This window comes from Panicum hallii, chromosome 9, assembly GCF_002211085.1.
Source record: "Panicum hallii strain FIL2 chromosome 9, PHallii_v3.1, whole genome shotgun sequence".
NCBI lineage: Eukaryota > Viridiplantae > Streptophyta > Magnoliopsida > Poales > Poaceae > Panicum > Panicum hallii.
Window position 1 is genome coordinate 21,171,946 of NC_038050.1, and position 25,437 is coordinate 21,197,382.

The window sequence follows — 25,437 nt, forward strand, 5'->3', positions numbered from 1 at the left end:
CAATCTCGACAGAAAAGTTATGCTGATATACGAAGAAGGCCATTACAGTTTCAAGTCGGAGACTTCGTATATCTTCGAGTATCTCCTACCCGAGGAGTTCAAAGATTCGGTGTAAAAGGGAAACTTGCTCCTCGATACATTGGACCCTTTGAAATCCTTGAAATCTGTGGACCTGTAGCTTACCGTCTCCAACTTCCTCCCCAACTAGTGACCATCCATAACATCTTTCATGTATCCCAACTCATAAAGTGTGTTAAGATCCCCACCAAAGTCATCGATTCCCAAGCTATCGAAATCGAACCAGATCTGACCTATACTGAGCATCCAATCAGAATCCTCGACACTAAAGAAAGAAGCACCAGAAGAGAAACCATCAGAATGTACAAAGTTCAATGGAACCATCATAAGGAAGAAGAAGCAACATGGGAAACTGAATCTTATCTCCAGCATAACTTTCCTGACTTCTTCCGAGCCAACTTCTAAACTTGATTATCCCATCCTATCCTGTTCCGGAATCTCGGGACGAGATTCTTTTTAGGGGGGGAAGGCTGTGACACTCAGGTAATTAGCTTGGTCACACCTTAGAGTTTTGGTATGCTTTTATGTCCAAAGTATGACAAATGTGTGTTTTGTGTATGCAATGATATGGGAAAAGTGATAGTTATGTAATTAATTTTAACTAAAGGTCCTTTTATGCAAAATGGGTGGAGATGGGGAAAAGTTTAAAAGCATGAGGGTTATTTTGCAAAAAGTGATATCTGTGGTTAAATGGCAAAAATATGTGAATTTACCATTGGGTATATATGTAAAAGTAATTTTACCCATGGGATTTACATAAAATGTGAAATTTTTACTAAGTCTATTTTATTTCCAAAACTATTGCTCAAATGCAGATGAACCTTAAAGAGAAGTTGTAGAGTTTGAAAAACCATGCACTTTTGCTTTTTGGACCATCTTCATTTGAGGACTGGTTTAAAAGTTGCAAGCTCTTTTCAGTAAGGTCCCTGCTTTTCTCTGAATTCACAGATCAATCCCTGGTTCAGTTCCCCCCCCCCTTCTTTCTCCCTGCGTCCTGCTCCTCTGTTCTGCGCCGCTGCACGTCTGGTGCTCCCGGCGCCGGCGCAGCACATCACCCTTGGCCGCCGTCGTCCATCCCCCGGCTCTCCCCTGCCCACGCGTCACTCCCCCGCTCCCCCACCGCTCTAGTTTTTCCCCTGCTGGCGCCCTGCCCGTGCGCCACGGCGCCTGCGCACTGCTAGCACCGCACGCCGGAGTTACTGCCGCCGCCGCAAAACCCCCGTGGGCAAGTGTGACATCCCGAAAAAGATTACCCATAAATTACACGCTAAAATTTTCGCTTTCGAGAACCGTTTTGTCGAAACCCTAACTCCCCGGGAGCCGAGGCCGACACCAGAATCCAATCACGATCACGTCACCTTTTTCTCTTCGCGCAGCACGCGAACGCAGCGCACGCGTGGCTAACCAGCCGTGGTCGCCGCCGCGAATTTCGCCGCACGGTCGCCGCCGCGAATACCGCCGACGCGCACTAATTTTTTTTCCCTTCTTTTTCTTTTCCTTTTCTTTTTCCCCTCTCTTTTCTTTCCCTTCCCTTTTTCCTTTTCCTCTTTTCCTTTTCTTCCTTCCCTCCCTTTTCTTTTTCTTCCTTCCTGCTCCTTCCTCCCTCCCCTGCTCCCGAGCTCCCGAGCCGCGTCGCCCGGCCTCTGGCCCCGGCCACGCCGCCCCATCCTCGCGCGCACGCCGCCGTACACGCGCGCGCCGCCGGACCGCACGCGCATGCGATCCACGCGACCCACGCGCATGCGTACGCGCACGGCCACGGCACGCACGCGCAAGCACGGCCGCCGCGCCGCCCGCCGCTGCCGCCCCGGCCTCGCCGCCCGCGCCGCCCTGTACTGCACAACGCCGGCCCCGCCTCCCCACGTGCTCGACGCCACCCTCGACGCCTGCGCCGCCGCACGCCGCGTCGCGACCCCGGGGGCCATTAATGGCCGCCCCGGAGCCACCCCGCCGGCCACCAGCCGCTCGCCCGCCCCTCCACCACGGCCGCCTATAAATAGCACCCCCCCGCACCTCGGCACCTCCACAACCCGCGCCACCACCCCCCAGCTCCCTTCCCAAGCTCCCCTCGCCGCCCCGCCAGCCGCTCTGCCCGCCGCCGCCGGCCTCCGTCGCCCCGCCTCCACGCGCCGTCCCGGCCCGAGGTGAGGCCGGGGACCGGTTCCCCTCGTCCCCCTCCCCCTCTCACCCTAACCCCGGCCGCCGCCATGCCCCCGGCCGCCGGAATCAGCCGGGCGCCGGCGCCCCCTTCCCCTTCCTCTGTTCGGTACGGGGGAGAGGAAGGAGAAGGGCAGTTTTGCCCGTAACCCCCCCTTTCCTATATTTTCTCAAAGAAACCCCCCTCTACTTACTCTCCTTTGCAGAAAAGGCCCTGTTCTTTCCGTTATTTCAAAATAAACCCTCCATTACACAAACCCAATTATACTTGGCATCCTTTAAGAGTGCCCTGCGTATTTCTAGAATTTGCAAATAGGCCCTTGCCCCCTCCAGATACTTACGAATAAACCCCTGGAGCCCTGTTTAACCACCTGAACCCCCTTTAGCTCGTCATTTTATGTGCGAAACGACCTCCGATTGACCCGAAACTTTACCACTCCGTTTCTAGTATAGTTCTAACCATGCCATTAAGAAACCACCCGAAAATATTACCCCTACCTCCGTAACTAAATTATTTCCGATTCAAGCTCAACGATAAAAGCTTTTAGTTCTCTCGCTTGATGGCATGTCTGTTTGTTTGCGTCGTAGGACACGGAGTGAACGAAGAAGTTCCCGACTGTGACCAAGCAACTGAGGACCAGTTCTGCGACCCCGAACCCGAGGGGCAGTGCTTCGATCAGGACCTTTCGCAAGGACTTGACGATGGCAAGTTCAATTCCGCCCTTTGATGCATATTTTTATCCTAGTTTTTATAAACACAACCCAGTGGCCTGTTTTATAAAATTGCATGGTTTTGCTTGCTGGAAACATGGTAGGATAGCCACCCTTGTTTGTAATAACCATACCTTGACCACCTGGTTTTATAAAGAAAGTGTGTGTGTGTGTGGGAAGGGATAAAATGTGGTTTTGCATGAGGAGTCAGACGGGATGGATGGCATTTCTGTGTGAATTGCCGTTGGTGTGCTCGTACCTGTGTGGTTGAGCGTGGAAGGGAGATATCCATCTTGTCACCCCTAAGGACCGAGTTGATGTGTCGTCTCACCTAGCTTCCTGTCGTGCAAACCACTTGACCGTTGTATGGGCAACGGCTTGGCCTAACCCCACTAGTTAGTCTGATAGCCATCAGAAGAGCTGGGAGCAACGGGTGATCAAGGAGACGGGATAAGCTCTGTGTGACTTATGCCCTGGTTAAACCTCGGTGTTAGGTCGAATGACCCCTTGATAGATCCCGTGGTGGCTAGCCAGGTCTAGCTAAGGTGGGTAAGGGCTTCGATGGGATCTGCACCGGCACTAAGGTGTTCGTGCTGTGGTACCCCGCCTGTGGGTAAAGTTGCACACCTCTGCAGAGTTTAAATCTATTCGAATAGCCGTGCCCATGGTATTGGGCAAGTTACAGTGTGGTCACATAACTAGTGTTTCTCTCTGGAACGGTTGGGCTGGTGTGAGTTGCTTGGGAAGTGTCCGACAGCTGTGCCGTGTGCTACGATGGACGGGGAGTCCGGTAGCAGTTTTAAACTTGAACCCTGTGTGGGTCAACACCACGTGCTCCTTGATGCTTAACAATTTGTTTTGGAAATGTTTTAAATGAACCTTTGCATAAAGTCGAGTTTTCCGCAAATAAAACCATAACCTTATCCTTGGATTAACCTGTGCATTTATCTCTGTTATTCCCCCTCCGCGGGTGTGATTGGACTTGCTGAGTACGTTCGTACTCACCCCATTCCTACTTTTACACTGGAAGATCCCGACTACATCCCCGAGGACGTCGAATAGGGTTCCGTCCTGCACCCAGTCTTGCCTGTGGGTGAGGTCACCGTTGGAGCTCCGCATGGCGCAAGACTCTGATGATCCCCTTTTTGTAGTTAGTGTAGTGGTATGGATTTTAGTTGTAATCTTCGTGATAGTGGCGCTTCACTGCCCATTACCGCGAAGAGTTGTACGGTGATGTACCATCTGATGTAATAAAAGTGTTATCAGCCTCCTGGGACTGATAAAGTAACACTTTTAAGTCTTCCCTAATGGGGGGACGCTTCAGGTGGTATCAGAGCCGTAGGCTGGCCGTAGGACGTGACCCTAGGAGCGAGACCCCTTTTCAGGCCCTAGAACTTGTCCCGATTTAGAAATTTTCTGCACAAACACTCACCGCTGGTCTTTGCCTTGTTCCAGATGGCTGGCAATGGATGGGTTAACGGAATCTGCCACGCAAGTTACTATTGCCTGGAACGCGTTGGGGTTATGGAACCACCGGAGTATGCCTACCGTGAGTACATCGCCGGAGGCACCCTTCGGTGCGACATGATGGTTTTTGTGGAGAGAAGCACCCGCTACCCTGATGTAGACCCTTGGTTCATCTCCACTGCTGGCTTCCGCTTCCCCGACACCTATCGAAAGGCCACCCGTAAAGCCCTGCGCCGGCTGCGTGTGCTCTACAGGCGACACCTTCAGCGGACTCCTATGGGATTTTTCCCACCCGCTGAGGGAAGAGGACGCACTTGGATTGCCCGGATGAGGGGACTTGGACGAGAAGAAGAAGACCTAGAAGATACGGTCTCCCACCTGTCCATCTACCTTACTGGCTTGGATGCACTCTACCGCGAACAGGCGGCACAACTGAAGCAGCTAATCCATGGGATTAAAAAAATAACCCAGGAGCTGGAGGAACAACGGATAAGAGCCGCAAGCGCCGAGTATTCCTTAGCCGCCCTCCAAGCCCAGATACAAGAATACGAGAACCGCAGTGGAATAGGTGGATGGATAGAGGAAGAAGAAGAAGAACCCATGGAAATCCATTGGGATAAGGGTACTCAGACCGAAAATGAGATGGATCGGTTCCTTCCAATAAAGAAGCGCTCTATCAGGACCGAGGAAGAATCCCCATGATAGGATTAGCACCCCTAGCTAAAACCCTACCCTAATGACCACGTATCCATGAAAACTGTACCACCCTTGTTGTAATAATAAATATCATCTACTCCCTCTTGCACTTGTACCAGGCTGTTTACCCTGTTCATGTTTCAGATGGCTGAGGAAGGATGGACCCAGGGCGATTGCCAAGCAGCACCTGGCTTTCCCGGCCTCTTAATCAACACCCTGGAAGACCTTGGCGTTACAGAACGCCCGAGGTACTACAGCCGAGAGTACGAGCACCATGGTACCCTCCGCTGCAGGGTGATCCTGGTCATCGCCAGGAGCAACCGCTACCCCGACATCCAGCCTTGGCGAGCGACCGCCACGGGGTTTAGACACCAAGATACCTACCCCTTGGCCATCAGAAAAGCACTCCGCTATTTGTGCCGGATTTTTGAAGAACACCTCGCCCCTACACCAGCGAAGTTCTTTCCGCCGGCCATTAGAACCCCAGTCTGGGAAGCACGCATGAGAAACCTGGAACGACGCCGTCATGAAGAAGGCCCCCTGTACCAAGTGGCTACTTACCTAGCCGCCCTGGACCAACTTTTTGATGAGCAAGCCAACCTTCTAAGGGAGCAGACCCATCGAGCCGAGCAAGCGGAGCTCGCAGTAAGATTACAGCAGATCCGAGCCGCCCACGCCGAGGCAAGAGCCGCAGCCGCGGTCAGTAGCGAAGCGGTCGCCCAAGAGAGCCTCAGGCAAGCCCGAGACCGGCGTATGCAAGATTGGACCCAAAGCGGAACACCAGTCCCGGCAATTGGGGAAGACCATGTTTTACTCGGGACACCCGTCATAGGGTGGGGATCACTCTTTGGGAGCACACAAGCCCCACCCGAGAACCCTGAAAATTCTGCTGCCGCCGAGGAAGGGGATACTGCAATGCAACCCCTGACCGATGGGAACCCAGAAGCCGACGAGCGAGGACCTCTCACCCTTTCCGCCCCGGAAGAAGGCACACCGTGCAAGTAGAGTAACCGACGCCATCCCAGTGATGCCCCTTCCCAGCCTTTCTGTTTATGCCGTACCCTTAAGATGAGACCCTGGCCGAGTAGCACGAGACCTAGTCGTACCCCCAAGTTGTACCCCCCACCCGCAATAATAAAAAGGGTTGTGTTTGTTGTTTGTGATTGTGTGCTAGCTTGTTGTGTGCTGCTTGTTTATATGGGTACCGGCAGAAGGTAGAATCTGCCTTATACATATGAATTAAACAACTCAAACATCACATAATCGTAACCCCAATTTACCCAATCAACAGGTGACCCCCCGGTACGTCGCGAGGGCCTCCCGTGGCCGGAACCCCGTAGCCGCTAGTGCTGGAGCACAGCCCGTTGAACAAGATCTTCCCCAAGGAGAACAAGAAGTAAGCCAGAACCGAGGAGGAAGTCAAGAAGGAGAGCAACTACCACCACCCCCACCCCTCGGAGACTTGGCGCAGATAATCCATAACCAGACCCTCATTCTGGAGACACTGGCGAATGCCCTCATTAACCGGCAGCCATGAGGGCAGAATATGAACGACAAACTGACGGCCTTTCTAAGGACCAAGCCGCCCACCTTTGCCGGATCCTGCAACCCGTTGGATGCAGATGACTGGTTGCGAGTGATTCAGAGGAAGCTCGAACCATTCGAGTGCCAGGACCGGGACAAAGTCCTTCTAGCAGCCCACCAGCTCACCGGGACAGCATTATCCTGGTGGGAAAACTATTGTGCCGCAGCCGAGGATGCCTCTACCATCACCTGGGGAGAATTTGTAAGGGAGTTCCGCCGCTACCACATGCCTTCGGCCACCATGAAGCGCAAGGCGGACGAATTCCGCGCACTACAACAAGGAAGCATGACGGTGGAAGAGTACACCCACCGGTTCATAGAATTGGCCCGATATGCGCCGGAAGAAGTGAGCGATGACGACAAGAAACAGGACATGTTCAAGAAGGGATTAAGCCCAGAACTCCGGACCTTGCTTACCCCACAGATCTATCCGGACTTCAACACCCTGATGAACAAAGCTATCCTCACGGAAAGGGCCAAAGCCGAAGAGAGGAAGGATAATAAACACAAATTCCTGGAAAGTAAGGCCCGCCAACAGGACCGCTTCCAAAGGCCGAGGAACTCCAGCTACACTGCACCAAGATCTCAGGCCCCAATGCAGTATAGGACTCAGTCCCAAGTGACAGGATCACGGGCCCCTGAAGCACAGCCTAAGAGTCAGAATACCATGAGCGCCCCGCAAAGCAACACAAGCCTGGCCGCCTCCGATAACAACAACAATGTTAGGGCCTGTTTCAACTGCCGTGAGACAGGGCACTTCATCGCCAATTGCCCTTATGCCAAGAATAAGCCGGCAACATCGGCCTTCTCCAACACGGTGAATGGGCCCAGACGAGCCCTGACCGGTGCCAACCGAGTGCCCATCCGCAACAACGACAATAGCCAGCAGATGAAGCAGCAATCATTTGGACGAGCCCGCGTCAATCACATCAACACACAGGAGGCTCAAGAGGCCCAAGGCGTAGTGCTCGGTGAGTACCTAGTCAACTCAGCTCTGGCAACAGTACTATTTGATTCTGGAGCATCGCACTCGTTTATATCCTCGAGCTATGTGGAGAAACACAAAATACCTACAGTACTACTAAAAACCCCCCTATTAACCCGGATGCCTGGAGGCGACATCAATTGTCAATTAGGATGTCCACGGGTAAGGATCAATTTAAGTGGGGTAGACTTTCTAGCAGATTTGGTAGTACTTAAGTCTGGGGGAATAGACGTGATCCTTGGAATGGACTGGTTAAGCCGGCACAATGGTCTCATAGGCTGTACCGACAAAGTGGTACACCTAACAAACCACGAAGGAGTACAAGTGATCTGCCGTACCCGAAATAGTAAGTTTCACCCAATGGTATTTAGCATGGAAGCCAAGCCCTTAGAAGGAGTCCCGGTAGTAAATGAATACCCAGATGTATTCCCCGAGGAGCTTCCCGGTATGCCGCCGGACAGGGATATAGAGTTCGTCATAGACCTTATCCCCGGGACATCCCCTATAGCCAAAAGACCTTATAGGATGGCGGCTTCTGAGTTAACAGAATTAAAGAAACAACTAGAAGAACTGCAACGAATTGGCTTCATTAGACCAAGCTCGTCACCGTGGGGAGCCCCAGTGCTGTTTGTCAAAAAGAAGGATGGGAGTATGAGGCTGTGTGTAGATTACCGAGCACTGAACGAGGTTACCATTAAGAATAAGTACCCCCTCCCCAGGATTGATGACCTGTTCGATCAGCTAAAAGGAGCCAAATACTTTTCCAAGATCGACCTAAGGTCGGGATATTTCCAGCTCAAAATTAAAGAAAGTGACATCCCTAAGACAGCTTTTGTCACCCGCTACGGGCAGTTTGAGTTCACCGTAATGTCCTTCGGACTAACCAATGCCCCTGCCTATTTTATGAATCTTATGAACAAAGTATTCATGGACGAGCTGGATAAGTTTGTCGTAGTCTTTATCGACGACATACTTATCTACTCCAAGAGTGTTTAGGAACATGAGCAACATCTGCGGGTAGTGTTGGAAAAGCTAAGGATGCATAAACTATATGCCAAATTTAGCAAGTGTGAATTCTGGCTAGAGAGGGTAGCTTTCCTTGGTCACATCCTGACCGCTGAAGGCGTAGCAGTGGACCCGGAGAAGGTCGAAGCGGTTTCCAACTGGCAGCGACCAACTAACGTCAGTGAAATCAGGATCTTCCTTGGGTTAGCCGGGTACTATCGGAGATTTATCAAGGGATTCTCCAAGATAGCCCGACCCATGACGGAACTTCTTAAGAAGGAGAAGAAGTTCGCCTAGACAGAAAATTGTGAAAGAAGTTTTCAAGAATTGAAGCAAAGGTTGACAACCACCCCAGTGCTGACCCTACCGGACATTCATCGGGACTTTGTCATTTATTGTGACGCATCCCGACAAGGATTAGGGTGTGTACTGATGCAAGACGGGAGAGTCGTCGCATATGCTTCCCGCCAACTCAGGACTCATGAGCAGAATTATCCGACCCATGATTTGGAATTAGCAGCCGTAGTGCATGCCCTTAAGATTTGGAGACATTACCTGATTGGAAATAAGTGTGAGGTTTACACCGACCACAAGAGCCTGAAGTATATCTTCACCCAGCCGGATTTAAACCTAAGGCAAAGAAGATGGTTGGAGTTGGTCAAGGACTACAATTTGGAAATTCAGTATCACCCCGGGACAGCAAACGTAGTAGCCGATGCCTTAAGTCGAAAATCCTATGGGCCCACGAACGACCATCTGCGAGAGGAAATGGCACGATTAAATGTGCACATTATTCCTCGAGGTTCCAGCCAAGTGCTAAACGTCCAATCGACGCTAGAGGATAGAATTAGAGAGGCCCAAAGCTCAGATCAGGAGTTAATGAAAATCTGCAAACAAACCGGAGAAAACAAAGCGCCAGGTTTCAGAGTGGACGATAAGGGAACGTTATGGTACGAAAATAGGATTTGTGTACCCCGGAATGGAGATTTCTGGCAAATGATCATGGACGAAGCCCATAACTCAGCCTACTCCATCCACCCAGGATCCACCAAAATGTATATGGACATAAGGCAAAAATATTGGTGGAATGGAATGAAGGCGGATATTGCAAGATTCGTGGCTCATTGTGATACTTGCCAAAGGATCAAAGCCGAACACCAGAAACCGGCAGGATTATTGCAACCCCTGCCCATCCCGGTGTGGAAGTGGGATGAGATAGGAATGGACTTTGTAGTGGGTCTACCCCGAACACAGAAGGGACACGATTCCATATGGGTAATAGTGGATCGACTCACTAAATCGGCTCATTTTATACCCGTACGAACCACTTATGGTGGAGAAAAGCTGGCAAAGCTTTATGTAGAAAATATAGTAAAGTTACATGGAGTGCCTAGCCGAATTGTCTCAGATAGAGGAACCCAATTCACCTCTAGGTTTTGGAGGAGCTTGCATCAAGCCATGGGCACCAAGTTAGATTTCAGCTCCGCATATCACCCACAGACGGATGGTCAGACCGAGAGGGTAAACCAGATTATGGAAGATATGCTGAGAGCATGTGTCCTGACCTATGGGAAGGACTGGGAGCAGAGTCTGCCTTATGCGGAATTCTCGTACAATAATAGTTATCAAGCCAGCTTGGGCATGTCGCCGTTCGAAGCCCTCTATGGAAGGAAGTGCAAAACTCCCCTGATGTGGTCAGAAGTTGGGGAACGTGCCCTAGTAGGACCCGCACTCGTAAAAGAAGCGGAAGAAAAAGTAGCAGAGATCCGTGAGAAATTGAAAGCAGCACAGTCGCGACAAAAGAGCTACACAGACAAGAAGAGGCGAGAAATAAGTTTCAACCCAGGCGACTTTGTCTATCTCAAGGTCTCACCCATTCGAGGAACGCAAAGGTTTCAAGTACAAGGAAAATTGGCCCCTCGATACATTGGACCGTATCGAGTTCTGAAGAGAGTCGGAGCAGTAGCGTACCGACTGGAGTTACCAGAAGAAATGTCTGATATACACCCAGTATTTCATGTCTCGCAATTAAGAAGATGCGTGAGAGTACCCGAAGGTGAACACGTGCCAGCGGAGACAATAGACCTGCAATCGGATCTGCGATACCAGGAAGTACCAGTCAAAATTCTGGACACAGTCACTAGAAGGACAAGGAACTCCGAAGTACGGATTTGCAGAGTTCAGTAGAGCAGACATGGAGTAGAAGAAGCGACATGGGAACGCGAAGATGCGCTAAAGAAGGAATTTCCCCATCTGTTTAGTAGCCAGTCGAATCTCGGGGACGAGATTCATTTTTAAGTGGGGTAGGTTTGTGACATCCCAAAAAAGATTACCCATAAATTACACGCTTAAATTTTCGCTTTCGAGAACCGTTTTGTCGAAACCCTAACTCCCCGGGAGCCGAGGCCGACACCCGAATCCAATCACGATCACGTCACCTTTTTCTCTTCGCGCTGCACGCGAACGCAGCGCACGCGTGGCTAACTAGCCGCGATCGCCGCCGCGAATTTCGCCGCACGGTCGCCGCCACGAATACCGCCGACGCGCACTAATTTTTTTTCCTTCTTTTCTTTTCCTTTTCTTTTTCCCCTCTCTTTTCTTTCCCTTCCCTTTTTCCTTTTCCTCTTTTCCTTTTCTTCCTTCCCTCCCTTTTCTTTTTCTTCCTTCCTGCTCCTTCCTCCCTCCCCTGCTCCCGAGCTCCCGAGCCGCGTCGCCCGGCCTCTGGCCCCGGCCACGCCGCCCAAACCTCGCGCGCACGCCGCCGTACACGCGCGCGCCGCCGGACCGCACGCGCATGCGATCCACGCGACCCACGCGCACGCGTACGCGCACGGCCACGGCACGCACGCGCAAGCACGGCCGCCGCGCCGCCCGCCGCTGCCGCCCCGGCCTCGCCGCCCGCGCCGCCCTGTACTGCACAGCGCCGGCCCCGCCTCCCCACGTGCTCGACGCCACCCTCGACGCCTGCGCCACCGCACGCCGCGTCGCGACCCCGGGCGCCATTAATGGCCGCCCCGGAGCCGCCCCGCCGGCCACCAGCCGCTCGCCCGCCCCTCCACCACGGCCGCCTATAAATAGCACCCCCCCCCCGCACCTCGGCACCTCCACAACCCGCGCCACCACCCCCCAGCTCCCTTCCCAATCTCCCCTCCGTCGCCCCGCCTCCACGCGCCGTCCCGGCCCAAGGTGAGGCCGGGGACCGGTTCCCCTCGTCCCCCTCCCCCTCTCACCCTAACCCCGGCCGCCGCCATGCCCCCTGCCGCCGGAATCAGCCGGGCGCCGGCGCCCCCTTCCCCTTCCTCTATTCAGTACGGGGGAGAGGAAGGAGAAGGGCAGCTTTGCTCGTAACCCCCCCTTTCCTGTATTTTCTCAAAGAAACCCCCCTCTACTTACTCTCCTTTGCAGAAAAGGCCCTGTTCTTTCCGTTATTTCAAAATAAACCCTCCATTACACAAACCCAATTATACTTGGCATCCTTTAAGCGTGCCCTGCGTATTTCTAGAATTTGCAAATAGGCCCTTGCCCCCTCCAGATACTTACGAATAAACCCCTGGAGCCCTGTTTAACCACCCGAACCCCCTTTAGCTCGTCATTTTATGTGCGAAACGACCTCCGATTGACCCGAAACTTTACCACTCCGTTTCTAGTATAGTTCTAACCATGCCATTAACAAACCACCAGAAAATATTACCCCTACCTCCGTAACTAAATTATTTCCGATTCAAGCTCAACGATAAAAGCTTTTAGTTCTCTCGCTTGATGGCATGTCTGTTTGTTTGCGTCGTAGGACACGGAGTGAATGAAGAAGTTCCCGACTGCGACCAAGCAATTGAGGACCAGTTCTGTGACCCCGAACCCGAGGGGCAGTGCTTCGATCAGGACAATTCGCAAGGACTTGACGATGGCAAGTTCAATTCCGCCCTTTGATGCATATTTTTATCCTAGTTTTTATAAACACAACCCAGTGGCCTGTTTTATAAAATTGCATGGTTTTGCTTGCTGGAAACATGGTAGGATAGCCACCCTTGTTTGTAATAACCATACCTTGACCACCTGGTTTTATAAAGAAAGTGTGTGTGTGTGTGTGGGAAGGGATAAAATGTGGTTTTGCGTGAGGAGTCAGACGGGATGGATGGCATTTCTGTGTGAATTGCCGTTGGTGTGCTCGTACCTGTGTGGTTGAGCGTGGAAGGGAGATATCCATCTTGTCACCCCTAAGGACCGAGTTGATGTGTCGTCTCACCTAGCTTCCTGTCGTGCAAACCACTTGACCGTTGTATGGGCAACGGCTTGGCCTAACCCCACTAGTTAGTCTGATAGCCATCAGGAGAGCTGGGAGCAACGGGTGATCAAGGAGACGGGATAAGCTCTGTGTGACTTATGCCCTGGTTAAACCTCGGTGTTAGGTCGAATGACCCCTTGATAGATCCCGTGGTGGCTAGCCAGGTCTAGCTAAGGTGGGTAAGGGCTTCGATGGGATCTGCACCGGCACTAAGGTGTTCGTGCTGTGGTACCCCACCTGTGGGTAAAGTTGCACACCTCTGCAGAGTTTAAATCTATTCGAATAGCCGTGCCCACGGTATTGGGCAAGTTACGGTGTGGTCACATAACTAGTGTTTCTCTCTGGAACGGTTGGGCTGGTGTGAGTTGCTTGGGAAGTGTCCGGCAGCTGTGCCGTGTGCTACGATGGACGGGGAGTCCGGTAGCAGTTTTAAACTTGAACCCTGTGTGGGTCAACACCACGTGCTCCTTGATGCTTAACAATTTGTTTTGGAAATGTTTTAAATGAACCTTTGCATAAAGTTGAGTTTTCCGCAAATAAAACCATAACCTTATCCTTGGATTAACCTGTGCATTTATCTCTGTTATTCCCCCTCCGCGGGTGTGATTGGACTTGCTGAGTACGTTCGTACTCACCCCATTCCTACTTTTACAGTGGAAGATCCCGACTACATCCCCGAGGTCGTCGAATAGGGTTCCGTCCTGCACCCAGTCTTGCCTGTGGGTGAGGTCACCGTTGGAGCTCCGCATGGCACAAGACTCTGATGATCCCCTTTTCGTAGTTAGTGTAGTGGTATGGATTTTAGTTGTAATCCTCGTGATAGTGGCGCTTCACTGCCCATTACCGCGAAGAGTTGTACGGTGATGTACCATCTGATGTAATAAAAGTGTTATCAGCCTCCTGGGACTGATAAAGTAACACTTTTAAGTCTTCCCTGATGGGGGGACGCTTCAGCAAGCCTTATCTCCCCCTCTCTTCTGCTCTGTGGCGATAGCGGCTCGCCATCACCCCGTTTGCCTATAAAACGACGCCCCAGACCCTCCCCGCGCGCGTACAGGAGCTTGCCACCTCCATTGATGCCGCCGTGAGCTCGGGTCGCCGTGGAGTTCTCCCCTCCGCTCTTTTCTTCCCCAAACCAACTGCACCAGCAGCTTCCCCGTGCCCCACCGCACCTCCCCAGCCAGTCCTTTTCCTCCTCCGCACGCCGGAATCCTATCCCCGTCGTGCGCCTCCGGCCACCGGTCCGGCCCTCCGTGGGCAGCTCGTCTGCGACCATCCCGAGCCTCCCCAAGACCACCCACAGGTAGCCCAAGACCTCCTCGTGCTCCCCCTTCCTTTCCCCCTCACCGCCGGCGACTTCCCCGGCCGGAATTTGGCCGGACCCGTGCCCCCATCGCCGGCCATGGCCCCTGGACCTGAATGCTCTAAGTGTTTTCTTTCCAGGGGGTTATTTGTTAAGTGTAGGGGCTAGTTTGTAAAGGATGTTTGTTATTTCATGTGAAAGCATTTTTTGCCTTGTAAAATTCATAGTAAATCACAGAAAAATCCAAAAATAGCAAAAATAGTTTTGTTAGAAACTAGATTTCAAACTCTATGACTTTTGTTAATAGAGTTTAGTTCGAAACAAAATATTTCTACCTGTATTTTAAATCTAAGATTAAGGGGTAATATACACTTAACTTTGTCATTTCATGCTTGATTGCTTATGAAGTTTGGCATAAATGTTCTATGAGCTCTAGATAACCTTGTGCAAAGTTGCAAACTTAAACTTGATTTAAATTTAACTTCTTTTATTGAACTTTCAAATTTGAAATGTTAACTAAACCCAATATATAACCTTTCCTAATTGAAATCTTTTATCATTCTCTAATGTGATATTTTATATATAATCAAATTTCTAAAACCCATAATCTTTTATTTAAAAATTTTGAACTCAATCTTGGTTCATTTTAAATTTAATTTAAATATTTTGGTTCTTACTTGCAATAAACTCCACCATATCCTTATAAATAGTGTTTCAAATCTAAACCCTCTTTATTTTATGTATGTTTGTGTGTTAATTGGATGAGTTATAATATTTGAAATGTGAATTTTTTAAATTTAAATTTCACCTTATTTAATTTATTGCATCTTATATAGAATCAACGACACTCGACGACGGGGACTACGAATTGGTCTTAGGACAAAACCAAGGCTTCCCAGAAGACCCAGCACAAGTCGTCAAGGGACTAACTGAAGCCCCGAACCCGAATTCGGAAGCCTCTGACTCTCCTACCCTCACCCCCACTCAAGAAGGCAAGCCCCGGACATATCCCACTACTTTATCTACACTGCAATCTATGTCTATCTATATTATATCTTGCATTAAGTCTAGGAATTGAAGTGAAACCCTAGATGCATGAATCCTAGGAATTCCAATGAAATGCTCCCGAGTCCTTATCGGTTAGATGCTTCGCTAATAGGACCGGTAGAAGTCGGGTGATTTCCTGTCACTCGCGTGATATAGGAGTTGCATGTTTACATTTCTGCAACCACTATAAGGATGACGGACAGGGTCATGTGTTGTATCATGACCTGAGGTTTTACCCTGTCTGTTTTGATAAAAGTTGATAAGGTCGATATGTGTGGTAGTGGTGGCTAAGCTTTTGAAAGTACTAGCCACATGCCGCGAAATATGGTAAGCGGTAAGCCTAGTACCCGATTGGCCCAGCAAGTGGACGCGCTTCCACCACTCGACTTTTATTTTATGTTTACACGCACCGACGTGTGGGAGTACGTTCTGCATGGCAGACAGGAATACGGGTTTTGTAGTCGCGCTACAGACATATGTCCTGCACGAGTGATGTGCGTACGGTCCTGCAGTCGCTTGTGGTGGCCCTGATCCACAACCCGGAATATGAGGGAAACGGTTGCTTTGGAACACCCTGTTGGTATTCCAAGCGTGTGAGTTAGGTTTACCTTGCAAGGTTAAATCCGATTCGAATCGTCCGCCTCTCACGAGGACTGAGATTGCTTATCCCTTTTACCACATTGAGTAAGAAGTGGAACTAATGATGGATAATCTTGATGGGTGATAATCACTACCTTGCTTGCTTAGTGTAGGTGCTAATCTAGAACAAATACTCAACTAGAAGATGAAAGCTAAAACTTGAAAGTAGTTCATACTCTTTGTTGCTTTTCAGCTGAAAATAAACCCAGAGCCTTTACACTGCCATCATGAGTCTAGCTACGGGCTAAAGTATACCCAATCCTGGGTAAGCCTTGCTGAGTATTAGAATACTCAGCCTTGCCAATGTCTATTTCAGGTATGACCCTCGGGAATTCCACGGACAACCTTGTGTGGCAAACGTCCGTTCCGTTTGGCTGGTCCGTGGAGTGGGACCCGTCCCCGGCCGGCACAGACCCTCCGGAGTGACATCAAGCCTTGGGCTAAGCTTGGTGTCCGCCTTCGCGACGAATGTAGTCGCGTAAAACTTTTTCTTCCGCTGTGAGTTGGACAAGCTGTTATGCTTGTCAGTTTTGAACATGGTTTTGTATAAGTTTACCTATCTTTGAACTCGGTTTGTAATAATGTATGTATGGCTGTAAATTTAAAAGTTGATGAGCTATTCTGTGATGTGAACTCGCCTTCGTGCGAGATAAACCTGCTTCGATCCTGCTGAACCGTGGTTGTATCGGGCGGAGACCCGACAGACCAAAGGATTGCTCCGTTTGAAGTGCGTTAAGCTGATTGCAGTTGTACGGCAATCAATAGCGCACTTGAGCCGGAATAATTCGAGCGGTTCTGCCACAGCAGATTGGAGAGTTTCATGCTCCTCCAATGTACGAAATGCCCCTCCGGTGTGGAGGTGATCATCAGATCACTAGCGTAAAAACAACCCGAAGCCCCCGACATGCGGTGGCTTTGGGCCCTCCAAGTTGGAGCAGAGAATCCAGGTCCTTCTCTAACACGGAGAGGGACTCGGAGATGTCAGCCTCCTGAAGATCAGTGGCCAAATTGCATGAACCGAGTTGGGATCGGCTACACAAATCCTTAGATTGGAACAAGTCCAACCCAAGGGAAGTTGCCGCAGCGCCGGATGAAGTCGCGACGGGAGCTGACTCCACCTCGATCTTTGCAGCGGAAGCATGGATTGACTAGTCATCGAGATCATCAATGAACTTGTCGAGGTCGCTACGAAGACCCGCCGCGGGAGTCTTTGGCTTCGTGTCGATGAGGAATCGACAAAAATTGCCCGCATCATTTGCGATGCAGAACCACGAGCCAAAAACAAATGTCATGCCCTGAGAGGGAACTGACCTGGTGAATTGGAAAGATGCCATTGAGCTTGCTGGTGGATCTTCGACGTGTCCCCCTACCTGGCGCGCCAGCTGTCGGTGTTTTACCGGCTGCCCACCGAGGGATATGGCCAAGGTGGTAAGTTTAGGTGAGGAGACGTCGAGATCAAGAACTCGAAGGTGCAAGGAACACAAAACTTAGACAGGTTCAGGCCGCGAGGCGCGTAATACCCTACGTCATGTATGGTGGTTTGTATTTCCTTGGGTGTAGAATGATCTGGAGATCTTGTTTTGAGAGGGTCCCTGTCCTCCCTTATATATCTGGGAGGTCAGGGTTACAAGGATCCTAACCAACACCAGCCAAGGAATTATACTAGAACATATCTCGAGTAGATTCCTTCTGTATCGGTTAGCTTTATCTTCTACTTAAACAGGACAAATAAGAGATAAAAGAGATAAATAAGAGATAAAACGGACTTAATCTCTTAATCCTCTTTAAACTACGTTATGTACACAGTCCCGTGGCCCCGGGTCTGACAGATAATAGTATCATTAGGTAGTAATCTGTTCTCAAAATTATAAAAAGTACATAGGAACGAGCTCACCTATTGATTCAATTGTCGAGCTCAAGCTCTGGTAATTGGCGGAGTGGTGTGTGTATCTAAAGTGATGTCCTCCCCCACCCCCACCCCATCTTAAAGTGGAGTTCTCCTCTACTCATCCTAATCTTCCTCTCCTGAAGTATATAAAGGAGGGCAGAGGTACATAGATCAGCAGAACCACCTCAAGCCTAAACTAAGCAAAACAATATCCAACTGCAGGGCACAATATGTAACACCCCAAACAGAACGTATGGTAATACACCGCTATGGCGGCCCGAAACCTGTATAAATCCATGTCTTGCTTTTACCATCAAGCTCTATGTCCGGCGATCCCTCGCCGACCAATCTACTACCTTGGGTACCCCTTGGTAGGTTGCCGGGTATAAAATAACGACAGCTGGCGCGCCAGGTAGGGGTAATCATCGAGATCATCGAGCGAGCTTGAAGGACCTCTTCATCAAGATCAATCCACTTGACGTGACGTATAACCACTCCGTGCATATGAATCAGCGGACCAATTCGTCGAGTTCAAAACCGCGGCGGAATCCTTGTGCATCACCAAAAATTCACTATGGTCATCGTCTGTGAAGAAAACAAGAAGAAGATCAGGTACCCCTCGGTAGGTTGCCGGGTATAAAATACTACTACGAAAAAGGTTTCTAGGGGTAGGTAAAATTATATTTTTAGGTGTGAGTGCGGTGCCCGCCCCTACTTCTCGTAGCTAGAAGTGCTATTTTTAGGAGCGGCTAATGCGCCCACTCCTTAAAATGATTTCTAGGGGCCGGTCATGCCACGACGCGTCCCTACAAATCGATTTCCAGAAAATAAAAAAATCAAAACAACAAAATAAAAAATATTGCAGCCATGTAGATAAAAAACCATAATATTGACCTTGAGCTATGTAGTTCAACCCCAGGTCTTGATAGTACAGGGCCTTGTAGATAAAGGTTAATATAAAGGTTATTATGAACTGTAGATAAAAAAATACCAAGTATATTTTAGTATATATAAAGATTAATATTATAAAAACCTCAAAGTATGACTTGAATTGTATAAGATATTATATAGTCATAGCTATTAGAAAATTTATAATAATTTTTTGAACAATTAAGTGACCTTAAATAAAAAATTTATCAACTGCAAAATTGTAGGTCTTGTCAATCTCTACAATTTTGGTAAAAAGTTTGACTTCATCCGAGATCATGTGAAAAAGTTATGAATTTTTTCAAGACTATTTGTAGGGGCATGTCATGCCATCACCCATCCCGAGAAATGTATTTTTAGGGACGGGTGACGCCATCATCCACTCCTAAAAATGCAGTTTCAGGGACGGGTGAATTGCTACGGTAACCCCACTCCATTTGGAGGAGCGGTTATCTTTTGGACCGTCCCTAGAAAAATGGAGCTCCCTGCAAATTATTTTTAGTTGTAAAATACTGACACATAATTTTAATTTTATTGCCAAGTTAGGAAGATAAATTTAGATAATTAATTAAATCTACCATCTTCTAGCATGGATGATTGTGGCTATCCGTTTGCATCATGAGCTCGTGCTGTACATCGGATTTCTTGAAAGTAAGATATTGGCATTATTGGATTCAATGCAAGTTTAAACATAGGCTTATGTAGGTGAAGCATTATGTTTACGTGATAACTTACCGGTGTCCGTGCTGGATGGAATGGTTGTAGGGTCAATTTCTGGGGCATCGTTTACTATGCCAAATACTCCTGCAAAATAGCCCATCAGCCGCATATGCATGATTGGTGGGATAATTTGTGTAGGCGAAGTAACAGTGTGTTCACCATTGATTATGACGTCACGATCTGTCGGGAGTTGAGTTTCTACCATCTGCATCTTCATATATCTCTACTACTAATATTTACGAGAGGGCTGCGACCGTCGCCCCCCTCGGCACCATCTTCCTGCCGCTAATGATTTTGGTCCGCTTGATTAATCTCAGTCACCGCACGATCAAAACAGACGGCCGCACCATCGCGCCGCGCCCCACGTACCATCGTCCCCCAGGATTCCATGCTAGGCCGTCCGATCCAGGCCTCGCCCTAAGGCTGTCTCCAGCCATATCCTCCAAATCCCATCCTCTACATCCTTCATTTACAGAATTCTCTACAAGATTCTCTCCTCTATATCTCATTTCTCTCCAACAACGTTCTCTAAATCTCGTTCTCTATACATTAAACCCTATATTAGAAACGTATTTTGTTCTAAATTTTTGTACGTACGTATTTATCATACCTCAAACGCTATGGACATATTTTATTTTTATTTAATTCAGTGTTTGAAATGTAAAGAAAAAATAGAGAAGAGGAGAGAGAATCTATATAGAGGAAACCTGTAGCGTTCTCTATTTTAGAGAACCATTTAGAGAACGCTGCTGGAGTAATAGAGAATGGAATCTTCCTCTATATATAGAGTATATATATAGAGTACAGGACGTTTTAGGGAACGCCGCTGGAGACAGTCTAACCCATCGCGCCCTCCCTCCCCCTTTCGAGCACGTGCCGCCACCAGGACGCCGCGGTTCTGCGCAGCGCCACCGCCGCCGTGCGCCAGCCCCGCGGGCTTGCCCTGCCGCGCGGCTTCGTCCCTGCGCGCTCTGACCTGCGACCCTGCGCCTCCTGTTGTCGCGCCGCCCCCTCTGCTCGCGCTCCCTCTCCCACCCGCGATACGCCGCCGCCTGTCTTGCTCGACGGAACAGAACCGTCGCCGCCACTTCCCGGTCAGATTCCGGCCTCCACGATGCATCCCCGCCGCAAGTAAGGTAGAAAACGGAACGCCCTCCCTCTCCTCTTTCGTTTTCCCCGCTCCCCGCGCTCTCCCGTGCCCGGAGTCGCCGGGAATCCGGCCAACAGTGGCCGCCGGCCACCATGGCTGTGTTCTTCGAGCTTTTGCAGTTTGGTCCCTGGAAAAATATGTAATTCCTGCAGGTTTTTTGTGCCTTACAAAATCTGCAGAAAACCCCTGCTTTTTTGTTACTATAGCCGGTGAAAATAACCATTAACACTTGTCATGGTGGCCCCTGATGGCTAAAAGTCTAATCCAATGTTTAATTTTTTTATATACTGTTAACCAACTAATTGTAGTTTTTTAGTAAACACGGTTAAGTTAACCAGGTATGATTTTAATGCTTTGCATCCACGGAGATCATAGAAATTGCACTCTGTTCATATATTAGGAACCACTTAAGTATGGATGCTTCAGAGGAGTGGTTACATGTCTCAATATTCAGAAATGTAATCAGATCAACTAAATTTTGTATACAAACTACAGCTACTGTCATGCATGCAATTTAATTGACGATGGCGATGTACAAATTTGTTTACAGGCTTCAGAGGTGCCACTTACATGACATTTGTTGTTGGTGTGGTTGCTATGAATTCTTGATTGTAATCGATGCAGATTGGTGAGCTCAAGAAGTTGGTGGGAGTAGGGAACATTTGTTACTGTATGTGCTTTTGGATTTTTCAGGGCACAATGTTTTCTTCAAGAATGTAAGGAATCATAATCTTGCCACAATATCTCAAAAAGTATGCTTGGGATTGTTTTCACTTCAGCTTATTTTCCTGTTCAACTACTTATTTTCTTTTCTTGCGTTGGTTAATACTGTAGTTTTCATGTATTGTTGAAGAATCTAGATCATGGTGTTTTAACTCTCCTGTGTCAACTTTGACCTATCACATTGACTGAAGGAGCATGTGTTTTATCCTTTTTCTGAAAAAGGAAATACTTCTAAGCTATAATCCCAAGTAACCTGAATTGCACCATGTTGATGTCAAGTACTAGCACTTATGGTTGTTTCCTTCATGATATGTGCAGGAAGCCAGGAAGCACTTGCAGCTCCAAGAAGAATCAATTTAGTCAGGTTACAATTCTCTGTTTTTAGTTGCAAGGATGAACTCATTAGAAAAAGGACATATTTTAAGATAAACTGTCTATGTAATAGGTGCTTGGGTGGTTGGCGTTCCAAATAGACAAACTTACCTATGCAGCACTTGTAGAAAAATTCAGGGTGTTTTAGTGGTAGGTTACTTTGTCCTGTCATTTATTATGTTGCCTACCTAAGATTATTATAGTATTCAATAGGAAGGCAGGAGGTAACTTGGCAATTTGGTCATAGTGAAAGAAGTTCAAGCAAAATAAATTTGACTAAATGATGAGCTGATAAAATGCATCTGATTAGCTGGTGCGTAGGGTAGACTATAAGAATTGTTGCACTTCTCTATGACCTTTCCCTCTGTTTTCTTTAGTGTCCTAATAGATGTTTTTTCTTCTGGTGAACTTCTAGCTTCCCTGGGATGCACCCCTAGCATTGGAATAAAGCGAAAATTTTCATTCAAGTTAGGAAATCACAAATCAGATGAAAAGCAAGGATCCTTCATGCACAAATAGACACTTTTGCACATGGTCACTTATCTATCATTAACATGCCTCAACTTTCATCACTCACTACTGATTCTCTTTTAGCACCTGTTTTTAAGTTTCACGGGTGGCACATCAACTACATCTTTCATTAAAGAACTAAAGAAGCCACAAGCCATGAATTTGTCATGGCTCTGTGCATTTAGAGTTGCAGTAAAAGTGCATGGACACATGGCTCCTTATGATTGTGTAGATGATCAAGAGATTATGGAATAATGTATGCATGTATACATGCAAAAGTAGTATTCCTGTTTTGAACTCTGAAGTGTTGTGATCAATGATTTATAGGTATGATTAAGAGCTTTTCATGCTTCTGTCCATTAAGTCATGGAAATCATTGAAGGTAGGAGTGTACAGGCTTCCTTTGCACAATGCTGACATACAACCCATCTAACTCAGTTCATTTTGGATCTACCTTAGTGGGAGCTGTTAAAATTTAGATGTGTACCGTAATCGTCATTTTGGCTTTATTACTGTTGGACATTACCGTAATCAGCAAGAGCCACCTAGCATCCATCTTGATCAGACTGGCTCATATATTATCTTGTACAAAATTCATTTTGATATAAATCTTTTCTAGAGTTCTTTTTTGTCCTTTGGGATTAGGCGAATTTTTAACTTCAACTTGGCCCTATTTTTACGCTGGAGAATTTTGATGCGAAGTTCTAGAGCTGTTCAGATGCGTGGTTGTCGTGCTGAAGCAAGCATGCTACTTCAGTTTATAAGCTTTTCAAAATGACCACTTGTAAAAGGATAGAGTGGACCGAGTGTTATGCATCTTCGTCATTGGCCGGGCGTCACATTGTTTATTGTTTGTGTGACTAATATGGCCTACAGGTTTCTTTTTCTGTGCTAGTATGTGCTGCTTGTCCTGATGCTGTCTGAATGAAGACAGGCATTCCATTTAGTTCTGGGATAGCCCAATCTGCCGGGTTTACTATAGATCCTACTACAGTAGGATGTACAAGTTCAGGAGTAAATTGCGGATTCTCCGCTGCAATGGATTCCGGATGCAAATTCACTAGTACAGAAACGGGATTTAATCCCGGTTGGCAACCCATTTTAGTTGCGGTTGCAGCAACCAGAACTATGAATCTGGGACTAAAGGGACTAAAGTTCCCGACCTTTGCAACCGGGACTAAAAGGTCTATGACGCTTAAAAAATTTTACGCCCCGCAGATTCAAACCCAAGACCTCTTGCCTCGCATATAACTTCATTGCCACTCCACCTACACAGTACATATGACTCTAATTAGGATGATATCCTTTTGAACTAACCCTTGAATCCTTTAGTCTGGGTTGGTAACACCAACCGTGATGAGGACATCTCTCCTTTGCATACAATGCAAGGACCGATCACTAGAGCACGTGCGCAACAGTAGGATCTCCAGATACGTTCTAACCTTATCAGTTGTTTTTCAGAACTTACGCTTGGTTCCATGCATGTTTTATTGATTAGGAACCATGGAGAGGACCAGCAAGGACTTGGAGAAAGGACCAGCAAGGACTTGGAGAAGGCCAAGGAGTCAAGGAGGAGGAGCTAGGACGTCCACACCAAGGAGGAGTCCATGTCCAACTCGACTTCGACTCCACCTCGGATTCCAGAACCCGACTTCACCAAAATTGACGCTCTGACCACATACGGAGTTGGATTTGGGTTCTATATATGGTTGGAACTAGAATTTCATAGAGCTTCCAATGGCACCGGTCCCACCTCAAAATTCCTTCTGAATCGACGAGAATCGTCGACACAAGTGGATGTCCAGAATCTGTCTGGCTGCTGTGTCACCGTCATACTGCTTGTTTTCCACTTCCACTTCAGAGAGTGTAGTCGTAGGGTTCACAACCTTTTGCCTTCGTTTCTATTTTGTCTAACCATGATAGGAAAGGAGCCGATGGATGAGACCTCTCCTTCTACACCTCCGGACGATAATGAGTGCATGTCCCATATGGAACTAAAAGACATGATGCGGGCGATGACTGACGCTTTCAACAAGCACTAGACCACTACAACAACCACCTTTTAGAGGATTCATACAAGCGTTGATGGTCTTGCCGCACGACTGGACGCGGTGGAGGCTTATTTTCCCCACCATGCTCCTCCCCCCATCGTCCCTGCTGCCGGCGGCCTTGCTCACAACGACACAGAGGACGAGTTCGACGATGACAAGGTTGATGCACAGCAGCGCCGTCGCATTCTACGTCATCGTCAAGATAATGATCCTTATGCTAAGATTAAGTTTTTTATTCCACCGTTTTATGGATCTTATGATGCTGGGACTTACTTGGATTGGAAGATGATGGTAGAACAAAAATTTAGCTCCCATCTTGTTCCTGAGCGTCATAGAGTTAGACAAGCCACTAGTAAGTTTAAAGATTTTGCTATCATTTGGTGGAATGAACTTGTCTGTGCACGTAATGCCCCACAGACATGGACTGCGTTAAAAGAAGAGATGCGTGCTAGGTTTGTTCCTCCATCATATAGACATGATCTTCGTAAGAAATTACAACGCTTTGATCAGGGTGACATGTCTGTCCAAGAGTACTACCAAGAGCTGCAGAAATGTATGCTTCGTTGTGGGGTAGTTGAGGATCGGGAAGACCAGATTGTTAGGTTTTATGGGGGCTTGCGGTGTGAGATCCAGGACATAGTTGATTATAAGGAATATCATTCTATACAATATTTGTTTCAACTTGCTATGTTGGCAGAAAAAGAACTGCAGGGTCACCAACAGCAGCGGCGGAACAACACCTTCACGCCACGGGAGCTTCTGGCACCAGCCAAAGCGGCGCCCTCCTCGAGAGTACGTGTGGCCCTCCACCGGTGTTGTACGCAGCACCGCACCTTCAACATCAAAGGGACAAGACAACAGCAAGTCCCAGATGCTTCCTGGTGTTGCAGCAAAGGCTATGATGCCCAACATTTCCACTGGTCGCACCTCTGACACCAAGTGCCACCGCTGCCAAGGATTGGGCCGTATGCAGCGAGATTGCCCTAGCAAACGGGCGATAATTGCTACTGTTGACGGTGGGTATGTTAGTGCTTCTGATATTGAAGATGAAAATACTATTGCAGCTAACATTTCAGGTTCCGATGACGGTGCTGAGGAGGTTCTTGGTACATCTGCGACCAACAACTACAGGACCTTAATTG

At 48.4% G+C, this 25,437-nt stretch overlaps 1 protein-coding gene across 1 annotated transcript in view; it reads left to right on the plus strand.

The window, feature by feature from the left end:
* Positions 1-22,763, plus strand: part of LOC112872935 — a 76,098-nt gene extending 53,335 nt beyond the window's left edge. The window contains exons 2-5 of the mRNA XM_025935969.1: positions 20,290-20,625; positions 21,264-21,355; positions 21,681-21,726; positions 21,808-22,763. Of these exons, the coding sequence (XP_025791754.1) occupies positions 20,290-20,625; positions 21,264-21,355; positions 21,681-21,726; positions 21,808-21,882 (549 nt within the window). The 3' untranslated portion in view covers positions 21,883-22,763. The remainder of the gene's footprint in view (positions 1-20,289; positions 20,626-21,263; positions 21,356-21,680; positions 21,727-21,807) is intronic.
* The last annotated feature ends 2,674 nt before the right edge of the window (positions 22,764-25,437 follow it).